At 38.8% G+C, this 16,772-nt stretch overlaps 1 protein-coding gene across 2 annotated transcripts in view; it reads left to right on the top strand.

Moving 5' to 3' along the window:
- Positions 1–13,607, top strand: part of ADK (adenosine kinase) — a 272,833-nt gene extending 259,226 nt beyond the window's left edge. For both annotated transcript variants that reach the window (XM_058841194.1, XM_058841195.1), the window contains exon 11: positions 12,434–13,607. In XM_058841194.1, the coding sequence (XP_058697177.1) occupies positions 12,434–12,558 (125 nt within the window). In that variant the 3' untranslated portion in view covers positions 12,559–13,607. The remainder of the gene's footprint in view (positions 1–12,433) is intronic.
- The last annotated feature ends 3,165 nt before the right edge of the window (positions 13,608–16,772 follow it).

Here is a 16,772-nt window from a genome sequence, read left to right as displayed (position 1 = left end):
CAACTACTCTGATAGGGATAGGGAGAGCAGTCATCCTCTTTTATGTGTCCTTGTGTGAGTGGGCCTCGTGGTATCCTTACCTCCTCTTTAGGGACCACAGGGCTTACTGAAGATACTGCAGTGTCTATTCTGAAGATACTTCAGAATCTTTCTGATTCTATTTGAGCCAAACTATCTCAGTAAAGCTATTTCCTCATCTTTAATAGAGAGGTTAATTCCAAGCACTATTTTTCCATCTTAACCTAAATGTCTCTACAAATTAGATAAAGACCTTGGATTTGTAGGAGTTTGCCTAAAGGTTCTTACATTGTTCAAATTTTGGCCTCTGTTCATGAGGTAAATGCAAGTGATTTTCAATAGAGTGACATCCAGCTTTGATTTCAGAACTAAGTAATATTTGATATACTTGTACATTATTGAAATACTACCTTTCGTGTGAAATATTCTTTGACTATATTATGCATGTATATATACATGTATGTGTATCTATAAAACCACAGGACAAAAAATAAAAATACAGGTTTACAAAGAATACATAGTGCACAGCATAACTGGTCATCATTACTCCTCTACTATTAAGTGTTTTGATTTAGAAACCTCTTTGAAAAAAGGTCTGGTTCTGTTTCCTGAACACACTAGGATAGCTTTGGAATACCTGGGCTGAAGGTGGTGGATTTAAACAAGTATAATATTGATAAAAACAGAAACATTGAAACCAGTGTAATAATTCTTATGCTGTTGTTATGTAGCATCCATCATTTATGGAAGGAATCCAGTGATTTTTATAAAATAAAAAAATCATCTTGATGGGATTTGACATCATCTGAGTTGACCCTGCCTTAAGCCAGGGGCTGGAGCAAGTGACCTAAAGAGGTCCCTTCCTACCTAAATTGTGTTACGGTCCTATGAATTTTAATCCTATAGGTGTTAAGTTCCCAGGTGCCAGTTCCTGCTCCTCTGGAAATCCAGAGTCAGTCATCTTCAGAGGGCAATGTTGGTGGCTCCAGAGTAGGCGCTGACCAAATTAAAAAATGAAGCTCAAAGAGTGGAAATTCCATCTTCTCACAGTAAATCTGTTCTAGGGCAAATAGGGACTGTGCTCATGACTCTGTCTAATAAGTCCCTTACGTATTTCTTGTGCAAGCATTGTGGGGATAGAGGCATGTGCACATGTGAGAAATTAAATAAGCTCTTAGGAATAGTTCCTATATGGCTATTCCAGGAGTGCTAAACATGCAAAAAGATCCGATAATGCCTTCAGCAGAGACAGATTTGAATGTTTTTTCAGAACACTAAATTATGAGTAAGCTTGTGACTATACTAAAAAAGAAAGTTACTTAATGGATTTCTAGGGCTCTTGAAGACTGGAGAAGAATTTGTTTACACTAAAAATGAATTTTTCTCTTATTTATTGTATTTTCCTCTCTGTATAAATCTGTACTGTAAGGGCTGCTCTCCCTCCAGTATCCACTGCCCCTAGAACATTCTAGATTGGTTGAAATAGAAGTACAAGGAGCTAGAAACAGTTCTTTACTGAACAGCAGGAGCGTGATATCAGAAGCTACTTCATCCACTTAGAGCGGTCTTTAATTTTTATAAGGTTTTTATACTTGTTTAAGATACCTTGGGAAGTTGTCATCATTTTTTAATCACATTTGATAGAGAGAAATACAGCAGATAAAATGTCACTGCTGTGAAGTACTGCCTTCTAATAACACCAGAGCTCTGAGATGCAGAGCTACTTGCCAGCTGGGAGCAAGGGATATTTTTTTGGTGCTATCAATTAAATATGTATGTGCATGTAACTTGTAATGGCTGGTTTTTGCTACAAAATTTATCTCCACCAGCAAAGAGAGAGGGGATACTACTTTGAATTGTTCTGGCTTTTCTTTGAAGATAACTGTTATAACAGAAAGCAGCACTCTCTCAGTTTTCATTTGTACAAAATTGGTGGCTAATTGCCTCTGAGCAATCCTCTTGTTACTGAGATCATGGTGGATGAGATAGGAAGCCTTGAAATAAAAATACTTACTTAGTGTCATCAGCACTTTGACTGACAGCCCATTTTTCCTGTCTTTACTACTCCTGGTTTATAAACAGCATACAGGAGTATAATAGCTGAGCTGCAGAGAGGGCATCAATCTTTGCTTGCTAGGGGATAACCTGTCAACATGTCCATGACTTACCACCCCTGTGTTCTGATGGCATTCTGAACTCTGTCAGATAAACATCCCACATAAACCCAGGCTGTTAGATGACCACGGTATTGCTGTAACTGACCTTCTACAAACTAGAAAATGACCACATTATATGTTTCTAGTTGATTTTTTCTCAGCTAGAGGCACATCATTATTCTGATCAATAGTGTAGCCAGTTGCTAGTAATTTCAACATTAGTATTGGCTCATTTTTGAAATTTGCCACAGTTTGAATTGCAGCTACTTAAACAAAACCCATAAAAATAGATATCACTCAGAAAAAATCATGGAATATCTCTGTTTGCTTTTTAGTTCCCTACTTCTTTGTTTACCAATTTCCATTCAAAATTATTTCTTTGGAAAGAATACCCGCTTCTTTGCTGACATTATACATAAACCTGTTTGCATGTGTTGTCCAAATATAACTGTGATTATACTGTTTTCATTGTTTTAATTGCTATCCTTCTCTTGCTCTCTAACTGTTCCTCCTAATTTCATCACATATGTATTCTTATAATACAGTAATGTAAATATAGTAATTCACATTTTCACCTGTTCCATTTAAAGGCAATCCAGAAGAAGACATAATAAAATAAAAGCAAGGCAAAACATAGTATACTTGCTGTCATTTCTTAAATAACATGTAGAAGCGAAAGATCCACTTAAAAGGATCAGTGGATGGAATTAAAAAACCCTCAGAAGTTTCTAATTAGACTGAAGGAGGACCTGATTCCTTTAGCCTTTATGTCTCTCTTCCTGTCAGTGACACCGGCAGTGTTAAGGGAGCCTCAGTACACAGCAAGAGGATTAATATTTTGCAAAATTGGCTTTTAAAAGGCCTAATTTACCTCACCATAAATTCAGTGGCATTCTGGACAGGTTTTGTGAAAAATAAACGTCAAATAGGTTGTGTACACTTTAAAAAACAAACCTACTGTGTTAAAAATAGATTTTCAAAAACAATTACAAAGTTCCAGTTTTTGCTGTAATAGCTATGGGACAATTACAAATTGACTTAACGCCTCAAAGCAAATCATCACCATTTAAAATACTTTGTCATGCCTACTATGCCTACCCTCATAACATTTCATTTTATGTTAATGTGTCATGTGTTAGAAAATCATGTAATGATAAAGAAAATGTTCATGTGGAAGGTTAGAAATTACTTTAATGAGTTACTATTACCTTGCTTGCAGACTGTTGGCAATATTTTTGTGTTATTTTAATGTATTCTGAGTAGAGACAGAGGCACTCGTCAGATTGGATCATCAAGAACATTCCCCTGGGAATCAGGGCAGGATATAGTCCCCTAAGAAATGATGTGTCAGATTAAGCTGATGCTATATTCACAGGAGATAAAACACCACACAATGAAATACAAAAAAACCCTGAAATATATTGTCTGTCTGACATTAACGTGCCACATCGGTGGGTGCTAAGGACATGGACACAATGACCATGAGGACACTTTCACAAGCTGGGTCCTCTCTCACTTACAGTTCCCCTGTTATATAACAGCATGGTAAAGTCTCCCAGAATTTGTTCACTTCCCCCACACTGCAATGGGCTCATACTTGAAGTGGGAAGATGGCAAGATTGCGGTAAAAAGGAATTTAAAAAACCAAAAAATGTGGTCCCAGTTAAAAGCAGTGGTAGTAGCAGTGCTTGTGGGTTGATTTGGCACTGATCTCTGACCCAGTGGAAAGGGATGTTACTGTTATTGGTGATCAGAAAATTTTTTGCTATCAATCCAGAACATAACAGATATTTAAAGAGGCAAAAGATACTAAGTGTCACTGTATTAAAATAGGAGCATTATGAATGTATTACTAGGGTAGCTATTTCAGCCCACAAAAGTCAAGAAATTCACAGGCTGCCTAGCTCCTGTATTCCCACTGCACTGGGTGTTGCTTTTTGATTCTCTTTACATACTGCTGGCTTGGCTGTGTGGAAGCACACCTGCAAATAAAAATCTCCTGAGAGATGGTTGTTCTGCAAATGCAACTTCAAATCTCCTAACATTTGTGCGTATGAATCTTGGCTATGAAGTAATGTTAGAGCAACCTTTTTTTGCACTTGAATATATGTTAAAAACTGAGTGAAGGATAGGACATATTATTCAATTTTATTGTTCTTAGAGCTTCATTATATCTATAGTAAAATAGTGCAGTTTTCTTCCTCTTATTCCTAGCAATAGGTATAGTAGTTGGCACCATGAAGTGTCAATACAACAGATGTGGTTTGAGGCTCAGAAACTTTCCACAGGTACTAATAAAAGAAGGCTTATTTCACTCTTCTGTCTCAAAAATTACTAAGAAGAATTTTAAATTTTGAAGAACACTTCTAGGAAATGCTTTTAGGAAAAACAAAGAGAATTATCAGCTTGGAAAGTATTGTTTTCAAATAGAGAAGATAGTTCCAATGAAAATACCTGTTTCTTTTTTGGCACATGCAGTGCCTTGGATACTCCTTGTAAGCTTGAAGGGGGTTTTTTAATCAAATGTTTCCCCTGGAGGCTGCTGGAGACAAGCCTAAGGCAACCAGATTCTAATCCTAAAGGAAATTTCCCAATGCTCATCATGTGGACTTAAAAATGAAAAACAGGACCAAACCATGAGAAGTAATAACTTTGTTATAATTTTTCTCTATCACATCTTTCTTGGAGCGTATTATGGACTGAAATGGTTCTTTTCTTGGACAGTAAGATGCGCTGGGAATTTTAATAGAAGTGATATGCAACAGGTTATAAAATGAGTCCACTGAGGATGATTAATGTGGAAGGGTGTTAGAGTTTAAAATACTTCTTATATTTATAACAAAATATAGCAAAACTCCAGCTTTGAGCTATTCCCTCTCAGAAGGTGGACAGTATGCAGTCAAGGCGCAGGGCAGTGATAGAAAAGCTCACATCAATCTGTGTAGGCTTCACCTCAGGGTCTGTTTTCTCAACCTGTGGCACAACCTTCAGGAGCAAACCACAAGAGCTGCATACACCGTTCCTGCTTGAATGAAAGCATCAAAGAAACAAGACTGCTGATTTTCCTTGGAGGGAGTTTCTGGTGGGCCTGAGCACATAGAGGCCCTGGGAGCTATGATGACACCTTGTTCTCTGAGCTGCATTGAGCTCGCCCAGTAGAGCCAAACAGTGGCAATCATGTGCAATGCAATGAAATTATTCAGCCTTGAGTAACTGATTCCTAATGGAATAACAGGGATGTAATGAAGTTTTACTTCTTTTTTTTAATTGTCACATTTCTGCAGAAATCTTTCATTAACATTTTCCACATGTAACTCTTTAAAGCTTTGGAGACTGCGTTCTTTTTTTGTTTTGTGTATTCAACACCTCCTCTCCATTCCAGGAAAAGGCTGCTAAACTGAGAACACTCCTTTCACTTATTCATAGTTGTCTAGTAAATGCAAAGTTGTATTATTTGCATGTGTCCATAAATGGCTGTATAACCTCAGACTGAGGAAGATGTAGACCCATCTGAGTGATCCTTACAGAAATTCAATGCGTTGAAAATGTATTCATAAATAAAAAGAAAACAAGAGGGATAGGCATAGCAATACCAATATCACTGCATTTCTTAAAACACGCTTGGTTTAGTATTCATGCTGTTGATTATAAAATAAGAAGTTTCTTGTACACAGGCAGTGAAATGCTTTTAGCACGTGACCATTTTATAAATAAAGTAAATATAGACTTCTGAAACATTTTAGTCGTGATCTCATGGTTTTGTCATTCTCTGGAAGTAAAAATATTGACATTTACCAAGCTGTTTGTTCCAGCTTTCTGGTCTCCTGCAGTTTATTTATATAACAACCTTATCGATGAGCCTCTTACTCAGCTCTCTAGGTTTAACTGAGTTGAGTCGATTTGCTACCACAGCTTCAAGTCGCTGTTACAGAACAAGCAAGACATCCTAATAAAGCTGTAAACGTGTTTACTCAAACATGGTATTGATTTTACTTGGAGAGGGAGAAGCTAGTGCTTAGCATGGTGTCAGGGAGGATGAATTTAACTGCAGTTTTTCATTGTCATCTGTCATGGTTGTGAAACACTAAGTGAAGCCACAAGAGGATAATTAGAATTGCCAGAAATTTAGCCCCTAAAATCAGTTAACCGCTTGAGATTTTTGTAGTTTAATTAGTTTTTATTAAAACTTTCCTCCAGTGGTATAGTCAGGAAGGATTTTCTAATGTTCTTTCCAGTGAGAGATTTCAAGGTTGCCACTTGTTAGATATACATCTTAAACGACCATTTTTATGGAGGGGTTGGTAACCTTTTTTCTCTCAATTGTAATTAGCCTGGCACTACAGTTCTATATAAGCACAGAGCCATTTCATTTTAAAGGAGAGAAAAAGACACATGTTTCTATGCATATACATTTGTAGTTAATAACATATATATCCATGTATGGAATCATTTTTACAGTAAATTTTGAGAGAGAAAGTGCTAAAGTGCTTGAAGGTTGAAAGAAATATAGAGTGTTTGAAGATGCTTACATTTAATTTGTCTTATATACTGTAAGTCTGATGTGTCAGACCACAGTGCCAAAAGACATGAAAACAGAAGCCAAATCCCACCCTTAATCAAAAACGTTTCCATTTAGAATAGCCAACATTTGGTTTGATAGCAATGGGCAGGGCCTCTGGCTTACCACAGTTCTTGGCTGTAATATCCACCATCTGCCACAAAATTAAAAAAGGAGAAACCTCAGCATGTTGACGTACGGTCGTTCAGTGACTATATTGCAGAATCAACTGATGCCAACATCTTTTACAAAACCTAGGGTGGCTGGTTGGCTCTTGGCAGCAGCATTGCCAACCACCTGACTACTACTGACCAGGCTCGTGCTACATTACCCCGCTCCAACAGTGCAAAAAGACCTCAAAGAAAACCCCAATCATATCAACTACAAGGCTTTACATTGACTGGGTAATGTTTCTTGAAAACTGCATCTTCCCACACTCCTGGCCTGGAGATCTAGTGGGATGACATAAAAAGAGATGAGCATCCCAGCAGCTGTGATAAATTCTGTATATGAACAAGAGTGAAAAGGTGCTTCAACTGTCCCCATGGTGGAATTAAAAAAAAAAAAAAAAATTTAAAGTACAGTTCACAAATTAGGCTGTAGAAATTTGAAATACAGAGAAGAGGAGTCGGCTAAGCTGATCATGATCCATTTTGTGGCTGGGACTATTTTGATGGTGAGTGGCCTGGCTAGCATAGGTTATGTGCTTCAGGGTTCATTTGGAAGCGCAATTGTCTGGGAATATCACATAGCAAAGAGGTTTTGAGGAGCTCTGACTCAGGGTCAGCTTGTAGTTGTTTATAATTGATGCATTTGATAATTGTATTTTTTCAGCTTTTCTCTCTTGCATTTAAAAAAAAAAATATAATTTTTACCATGGGCATTTTAGAAAGGTTGGAAGTGTGAGAGAAACTGCAGAAAGACGAGTAGTGAGGGAGCTGGGTGTCGGAGGCTGTAAATGGATTTTCAGCCAGCATTAGTAATTAACAGTCATTAAAATTAATTGTCAAGTGTACAATTTGAAATGAAACATTTGGCTTCAATATGAGCTGTTTTTAAGTGTTGTTAAACCATTACTGGAGCAGACCAGAACTGTTTTAAATCTCCACTATCGGACTCCCACATCCCTGCCCAACTGCACTAATGCTAAGTGTTCATTCAGAATTACCACTAATAATCTGCAAATAAAACTTCCAAAGAAATCATTGATACCAGTGAAATTGCCTTTAAAATATCTTTTTGCTAGAAAATCAACTTGATTCTCCTTTAGTGATTTTTAAGTGCTACTATTAAGGAGTAACAAAGTGAACACAACAAAGTAACGAAGTGAAGACCTTTTGTGTCAGTCAGTGGACTGTCTCGCTGTGTCTTCAAAGTTACGCTGACATCCCCAAAGAGATTTGAGCTGCTCCCAGTGAGGGTCTTGGTTTGGGTCTGGCTGTGAGGCTCAAGCACCACTTTTGGCATTTGGCTTACAGGACTTTCCATTTGGTGGGGAGCACAGAAAGGAATAAAGCAACTTGACTTTTCCATCCCTCATTCTGTTTTGCAGACCTAACAATTACAAACATTGTTTTTGAGAATATGTAGTAAGGAAGCTGGAGATAATAAAGATTAACTCTCAATTATTTCAGGCACACTTTTCAGAGCAAAGTGATTCCAGAGTACCTTTTTTTCTACTGCGCAGAAAAGAAGTAATTAAGAGCCAAAAATAGCTATTGGTGTGTTATAATCACTTCTATCATCTGAGAATGCAAATAGATTTTGTACCACTCCAAGGTTTAAAGCAACTTTTGAAGCAAAGTTGTCTTTTTTCTAGGATGATAAGTGGGATGAATTGGACGCAGTTTCAAAGAAGTTCTCACCATTAGTAGGTGCAAGGTGGTTACTTGGCTATCCATGCCTGTGAAGGACAAAAGGCATCCCAACTCTGAAATACTTTGAAAGCTTACCAAGATGGCTCATTACATCAAGGTGGCTTCCTAGACATCCTACAACTGCCTTTTCCCTTATTCCATAAACAGTTAACATATTGGATAACAGGGCAGGAGGCAGACAGGAAAGCCTCGAGTTTGGCTCTTGCCTTTGTGTTCTAGTGTGACGAGAGTGGTGCACAATGCTTGCAGCACCATCCACAGCTTCAGCAGTGCAGAAATGCTACTGCAGAACAGCTGCAGCTAGGACAGGGTAAACAATACTGCCTGAAGTTGTTTTTGGTAAAATACTTAAAGTGAGGCTGTCTGGCTGTTTGATGTAGCCAAAATTTACTGCTGCTTTCTGCACTGCATTCCAGTGATAGCCAGGGACCAGTTCAGACCACACAGAAATTAAGTAGATGCTGAGCTACTCTAGTATGTGCCAGGAGGATCTAGGTCTGTGATCCCAGGCCTGTGATACAGGATCAGAGTTCAACCCTGTCCTTTTGGTCTCTGAAGTTGTAGGAGGAGTGTGAAGTAAGTCTGAAGCCATGTTCACTTATCTTCTTGCATTTCCAATCATGGTACCTTAAGAGATCACAGCCGTCAACTGCTTCTCATCTTCCCTCCACCGCCCTGCTCACTGGTCGGGCTGTTTGAGTGCTCACTAACCCACTTCAGTTCCAGTCAGCTGGGTTAGCAAAGATCTCCTGTTTAACAGCTACTGTTTAAACTGATCTGGCTCGTTTTGACAGGGTATCAGGTTATACCAGCAGCAAAGCAGCATGGTGAAAAACAGATGGGGGAGTAACTTCTTCAGCTGGAACTCAGATCTGAATCCATGCCTTGAGAGTATGACTCATGGGGTTTGCATCACCGTGCCTTATACACTGGGGGAGGCAAACTCTGAATTATATTCTGACCATGTTGCTTTTTACTGCATTAACTAAAAAGAACATTCTGCAGCTAAGGCAGCCAACCTGATAGAGCTCTTTGCTTCTGTGCTCAAACAACACTGCTTTCTGGTGTTCCCTCGGGGTCTGCTTTGCCAACTGCCTAGTCTTACTGTGTGATGTAGTTCTGTTTGTGATATGTGTGTTTGTATTGTCATTCGATGCGATATTGTGTCAGATACTGCTATTTCCATTTCATCTATGAAACACATACCTTTTAAAAGAAGCTCAGCAGACAAGAGAATGGTTTGAGGGCAAACTCCCCACTGCAGTTTCTATATATCTCATATATGACAGCTGTACTTAATGTCATTTCTGCAACACTCTTAAATCACAGAGATCTCTCATTTCTATCCCCAATTAGAACAAGACGTTTTTTCACCTGACTCTGCTTTCACTTAGATCAGAATAAATAAGAAGTAGCTTCGCTGAAGACAAAAGACTCATACTAACTTGAAACTACAGTGAGCCTGGGAGGTGATGACAGTGACAGTCTAGTTGGTATTGAAAAGTGATTCATGTTTTATGGTCCTTTGCTCTGTGGATTTTCTCATCTTCATGTATGTTTGATGCCTTGATCATGAATGTAGAGGATACTTGTTCTTTCTTGTATAAACCTCTCTCTGAATTCATGCTCTGCACAAAACCTAGCCCCCTGTTTTCCTTTGGAGACCTGCCCAGTGTATCTTCATACTTACTGAGTCAGAAATGGACTGTCTTAACAGCCTCATTTTACATATGGTTACAACTTGCTCTCAAGTTTTAACCACCCAGAAGCACACTGGCAAGCTCCTGCCTCCCAGGCAGTTTAAATTTAATGATTGACACCCTCCACGTATCCAAGAAAGTTTTTCCTAAGAATGCATGTTAATTTAATGGAGAGCAGACCATTTTCATCTCGTTATTCAGAAACGATCTGATTTCTGCCAGGCATGCTGTTTGAATTTCTCAACTGTTACCCAACTATTGCAGCTGGACCATCCTGCCACAGCTGTGTTGTCTGTCATCCCTGACTGCCATCAGTGATAGCACTCACAGCACAATTTCTTCCTGTTTCAGATTCTGGTCTTTGTATATTGATAACTCCTGTCTTCTTCACTTGTGCTTATGGACTTACCTTTTGTTGGTGAAGGAGTAATTTTTTCCCAGCTAATGTCAGTCAATATCTGTGAAATTCTAACCAATATGTAGTTCTCTAGGAAGGTATTGATGTCAGAAACATTTTAACTTTTTTAACTAATCTGCCTACTCTATCAGTCATGACCAAGAGGCCAAGATAGATATTAGTAATTCATGAAAACAGGTCTTCTCCTCACCAGCATTATCCTTCATTAATCTAACCTTATTTTTCTTGTTTTACATAATATTTAATCTCCAAAGAGCAGACATCATTGCATAGGATGAAATATTTTTCGTATCTTCTAAAATTACGCTGTAGTGTACCACAAAAGGAAATATTTAGAAACAGAGCACAGGTTAAATGACAGCATCACAAGACAATGTGGAACCTTTTCCCAATAGTAACCCAGAAGAACAGAGAAAGTGAATATGGAAGCAAGCTAGCAAAACATATCAGCTTTAAATCAAAATTTGTAGTATGTCAGAAGTTGGTATTTATGAGTTTTACACAGTAACTTGGTTTCAAGACTACATTTGTACTGTCAAGGCCCAAAGCCTGAGCATGACAGAAACTTGAAATGGTGGATGAAATCTTTAAAAAGAACATCTTTCAGCTTGCTAGAATTCTGATTTTCTTGGGCAAGTCTCACTTTCCTTCTGTGATTGGACGAAGAAGAGAGATACATCTGAAACATATTAAAAACAAGATAAAAGTGAATAAAATATTACCTCTAGAATGACAGAGTGGAGTTTTAAATTATACTAAGTTTACTTCTCACATCTTGAAAACCTCTTCCAAATTCAAAATACGTATTTCACCTGTGCTGTAAGTTCTGTCATGCTTTTGATCACAATAGCTTCAGCCAAGACAAAATGCCTCAGAAATGAGGGACTCAATCCATAAAATTTCTGGTGCTGCTTGTACTAAACTTCTCCAATTACCTTTTTAGGACTGCCTACCCCTGTTCATTTAGGAGGTGCTCAGGTTTTCAAAGCACTCAGCTGCTGCTGATTCCTGGGTTTCCAAGCTGTTCATGCCAGGCTGTGGCAGCTGAAGGCATGAAGCGCATGCCCCGATTCTGAGAGGCACTTGGTTCTCGGCAGTTTGCTGACTGGGGGGGTATCTGCACATGCTTGGGGGTACCCACTGTTGCTGAACTTTTAGATTAAATGTCCCATTATCAAAGGCAACTGATGTCATCTAAGTTTTCTCATCAGGTAAAGATTCTTCACCTTCTTTGCACTGTGAGCACCTGTAACTCTGAATATAATGTTTCCTTATTACATGCCTTTCTCTTTTTTGGAGAAAAGCTTGCACACAGTTGTGCTGGGGCTGTAGATGTAGCCGGTAAGAGCATAAGGAACTCTCTTCAGCAGGGAAAACTGCTTCTTTGTTTTTAAAATCAGGGTTTATCTCTATGAAGAAGAGAGCAGGAATTCTGTTAAAATGATTTTGAGAGCACTAATAATGATCAGTCTTGATAATCTCTAATTTACTGGAAGTTACCAAATGGAGACTTCACAAAGAAATAGCAGCAGCACCACTCAAGCCCTGTAGGTCACTCAAGTGCGATTCTCAATTTAAACTGGCCAGGCTGCAGGGGTACATGCAGGCAAGCCAGTATTTCAGTGCTTTTCCCTGTAAAGTGATACACTCAAAAAACTAATCTGACCATTTTCTTCCTTCTCTTTCTCTCCCACTGTGTCACATAGGCTTTCTGTCCCAGCTCGTCTATGACCGGCCAGTGACTGAGTGCATCCGGGCTGGACATTACGCAGCCAGCGTAATTATCAAGCGTTCAGGTTGCACCTTCCCAGAGAAGCCTGACTTCCACTGATAGTGGTGAATTGGAGGGATCAAGAGTAACTTCTGTGTTGCCATGGGATTGCTGCCTAAATTTTTCCTCCTTCCCTTTCCTTACCTTTCCAGTACCTGCATCAACGCTTCTGTACTTCTATTCATTGTATTCTAAACAAAATATATATTTCTATGGTGTTTTCCATTTCGTACATCTACCACGTCTCAGTAGTCTTAACTTTTGGGAGCAGTGCTAAGTGAAGCTTATTATCTCATCCATCAGGAAAAACTGTTCTATTTACACAGTTTCCAAGGAAGTCCCATTTAAATGACACTGCTGATTAACACCATTAGAATACTTCTGTTGAATTATCTTGTTTGTATCCAGCTGTGGCCAAATCCTATTCAACTTACATGAAATCAACAGACCTGACTTTATTCATAACTAAACTCCATAAACAGGGAGTTTTTCTATCTATCTAGAAGAGTCAGAGCTGTGTAAAGAGTGGTGTAAATGTCCCAGGAATTTCCATACATATCGGAGTGTTCAAGATCTGACCATCAGATAGTCCAGCTTCCATGAAAATACATCAGTGTTTTGTCAGTAATTTAAAGACCTGATCCACAATTATATCTTGCATACAGCTGTCTTGCACTGATGGCAGTAGCTTTGGGTCTGGCCACTTTTATCTGTCAGTACATCTCTAGGTCTATAGGTACAGTCACTTTTTTCTGTCAGGTGAGCTAGCAGATAGGTACTTTCAGTGATTTCAGGGCAGATGCATGAGTTGGTGATGAAAATAAACATACAGATAGGTCCTATCTCCCTCATGTGTGCTTTCTAGAGGCTGCATTAAGGTACACATAATGAAAATGAGGTACAGAAATATTTATGCAGGATATATTGACAGGATATGCCAAATGGAATCTCTGAAACGCACATTTTTAAACTTTTAATTTACTTTAGATAATTAAGCAATATGGTGGATTTTGTTTGTATTTACAGTATTCAAAAAGGTGATCTGACACTGCATTCATTACTTTGCTATGTAATTTGATACTGATAAATAAAAAATTGTCATACAGTAACTCCTGGTTTTGTTTTGGTGTGTTTCTGTCTTTCTTCTGTGTATCCTACTGAAATGGGAACAAGACATGGGTGCTTAATCCACAGTACATGCTAAATCTCAACTTGACTTATTTTATACTTGACTTTCAGTGTCCAGGTGGCTGTCCAAGGGTGATCTCAACATTAAGGAAAAGAAGGAACATTAAATTGGTGTTTGTACACAGAAGAGATGAAAAATTAAAGGCTACAGTTCACCAACAAATGTTAAGTCAGTGCAGGGTACACACTTTACTGCCCAGGATGGAACAAAGGACGCACAGGGACTGAACACTGTTGTTGCAGTTTGTGTATTGGAAACCATGGGGAGGAATCAAGGCTGAGATCCCAATTCCCTTGTTTGGTCCATTGTCCAATCTGACACATGGGACAGCAGGCTCTGTCATCTTAGAGATTGCCTGGCATGGGATTCCTGCAAGCACATCAGCCAGCGACTTCTGCAAATCCTCCCGGGTCCATGGAACCGCAGCGCCGCAAGCACAGGCACTGCCCACTGAGTCCCTCTGCTCTGCAAGGCCAATGCCTCACACTGCTACCTGAGAAAGGCTCTGTGGACAGACCTTGGCTCTGTGCTGACCTGCTCGTCAGCAGCTTTGTGCAAGTAGCACCGGTCTGGTTTCATAGTGCTACTCTCAAAAGAGCTTTAGGCTGTACATTTCTCATGTTCTGGCATAGGTGAGAGAAAGAGAAATTAATATGTTGGAGTGAAAAGAGAACGGCAAACAAAACTAAGAGTCTGCAATGTGCATGGTCTTCAGGCATTATGGGTTGATCAGAAGAATGTGATTTTTTACATCTCGTAGTTAATTTCTAATTTCTTAACTTGATATATCTGTGTGATACGCTTTAATCAAGAAAAACTGACAGGCTGAACAGGATGTGTTGCAGTCCCTGCTTTTAATATATGGTCACATATGCCACACCACTCTTGCTGCATGAATTTGCCTGTCAGTAAGGAAAACCTCAATGGTTTGGTGGTTAAATTTGCTGTTCCTCTTGCTCTACACCCATCACACTTTCCATTCCTTTTGAAACAACTTTACCAATGTTCTGGCCTGATAATTATGGCTCATTTAAAATATATGTAAACATTGTTTATCTTACCAATGAAACTACAAGACACGTGTTTACTGTGAAGAAAAGGAGGATATGTAAAGGCAAGTAGTCATAACACTATGGACACCTTTTTTCCTTTTCTTTTTCCTTTTTCCTTTTCCTTTTCCTTTCTTTCCACCTGCCTTTCAGCCTTCCTCTATTTCTTGTTTTCAGGTCAGGATGCAAGAGAGTCAAGTCAGAGGTTTTGTTCTGAGCTTTTCCACTGATCTGTTCAATGAGCTTGGGCTAGTGACATTTGGCTTTGAGTGTCAGCTACAAAGCATAATTGGAAGCCAGTGGGAGCAGTTGAGGAATAAACTACTACCCAATTCACAGAAGGGTGTCAGAGTCTGACCTGCTCTATTTAGCCATTCATTATTTCTCCAATATCTGTCAATGGATGTTTTTGGATGCTATATAGATACTTAGAAACATTGCTAAATCTTGCTAAATCATGCTAAATAATTTCAGGTTGTGCTGTCAAATTGCCTGACAATTTAATTCTGGATTTTTTTCAGGATCTGTATTCTTTGCCTTCTTCTTACTGCTGAAGGGGGGTTTATCTATATAATGGCTAATGTTGTCACCCTTAATATTCTTTCTCACAGTCTTCCTCTGTCTTCCAGCTTATTCCACATAGAGGTGTGCCCAGAAAACTGGGCTTTCTGGAAAACATCATTGAAAGAGTTGTCTGCCAGAAATGTGTGCCACTGTCTCAAATCCCAGATGGGATGACAGAGGTGACTCTTGTCACTGAACTTAAGCCATTATTCAAACACAGCATTTTTACCTGGGTTACTATCAGGAAAACAAATATTGGAAATCCATTTCCCACTAGCCAACAGCCAAAGCATCCCTCACTTGTATAAAAATTTCCTTTTGTTGGAAATAAAACTGCATCTCCTGAGCCCAGCATTGAGCATTTTAGACTTGTTTTAATACCAAGTAGATAGCAATGCTGCTCAGATTAACAGGCAAGGAAACAGGCCCAGTATTCTGAAAGCCACATGCTAAGTAGCTGAACAGAATGATGAGCTGGGAATCAGGAAATAAAGATTGTGCTTCTGTTTCTGCAGGTGATCCACTGTGTAACTTCAGGCAAATCACTTTCTTCTCAATCCATTTCTATCTGTAAAGATGATGAGCTCAATTAGATGGTAAACTTGAGAAGTGAAAGTGGTAAGAATAATTCAAGTAAGACAGTATCAGCCACATCTCTGCCTGTGTTCATTGCTGGTTTTCTGAATATTTGAATGCTCTATTTTGTGTGTGAACTAACATAGAGCTATTTATTTACCCTTGAAAAATAGCGCTAGCTGTTACTACTTGTGTGAGGGTTAAGATAGGAAAGGGAAAGGAGGGAAAAGAGGAAGTAAAAAGCTTTACTTATATGAAAGTGAAATAAAATATGCTACATGAAAATGACAATAGAAATGCACACTGTTTTGAGATGACAAGTCTGGGAACAATCTTTAATTTAAAGGGTCTTATCCACAGTTTTCATAAAGAAATGTTAATTGAAAGTGTGATGACATGTTTGGGATTTAAAGGAAATCATTCTGCAAAGGATTTATAGCAATCACAGCTCCAGAGCATTAGGATTACAGATCCTTGTGCTGTTCCTTTTCAGTGATCATGTGATTGGCCTGCTGTTAAATATAGCTCCCATTTAGCGAATTGAGACAGGCATGGGAAAGGTAGGGAGAGTTTCCCTTTAACCAGCGGGATTTCAGAGGTGTTGGAGATTATACAATTCATTAGTTTTTACATAAGATCAAAGGGAAAGAGGAAGTCTTAATTTGGGCACCAACTGCTACTGTCTGAAAGTCTTGCAGATTAACTGAGAACGTGTGCAGCGCTAACTGCTTGTGTTAGAGCATGAGACTATTGTTTTATATCTCACATTGTTCTCTTCCCAGAGATAATTCTCACACTTAAGACCTTCAGAGATAGTTATGTCTATTGTGAATAGTTCAGCAACCAGCTGGCTCAGAGGTTATTGCCTAAGCATCTTTCCCTTGGTCTAATCCCCT

The sequence above is a fragment of the Poecile atricapillus genome, chromosome 6, assembly GCF_030490865.1.
Source record: "Poecile atricapillus isolate bPoeAtr1 chromosome 6, bPoeAtr1.hap1, whole genome shotgun sequence".
Lineage (NCBI taxonomy): Eukaryota > Metazoa > Chordata > Aves > Passeriformes > Paridae > Poecile > Poecile atricapillus.
The sequence above is the reverse complement of the archived record's forward strand: the minus strand, read 5'-3'. Positions and strand labels throughout refer to the sequence as shown.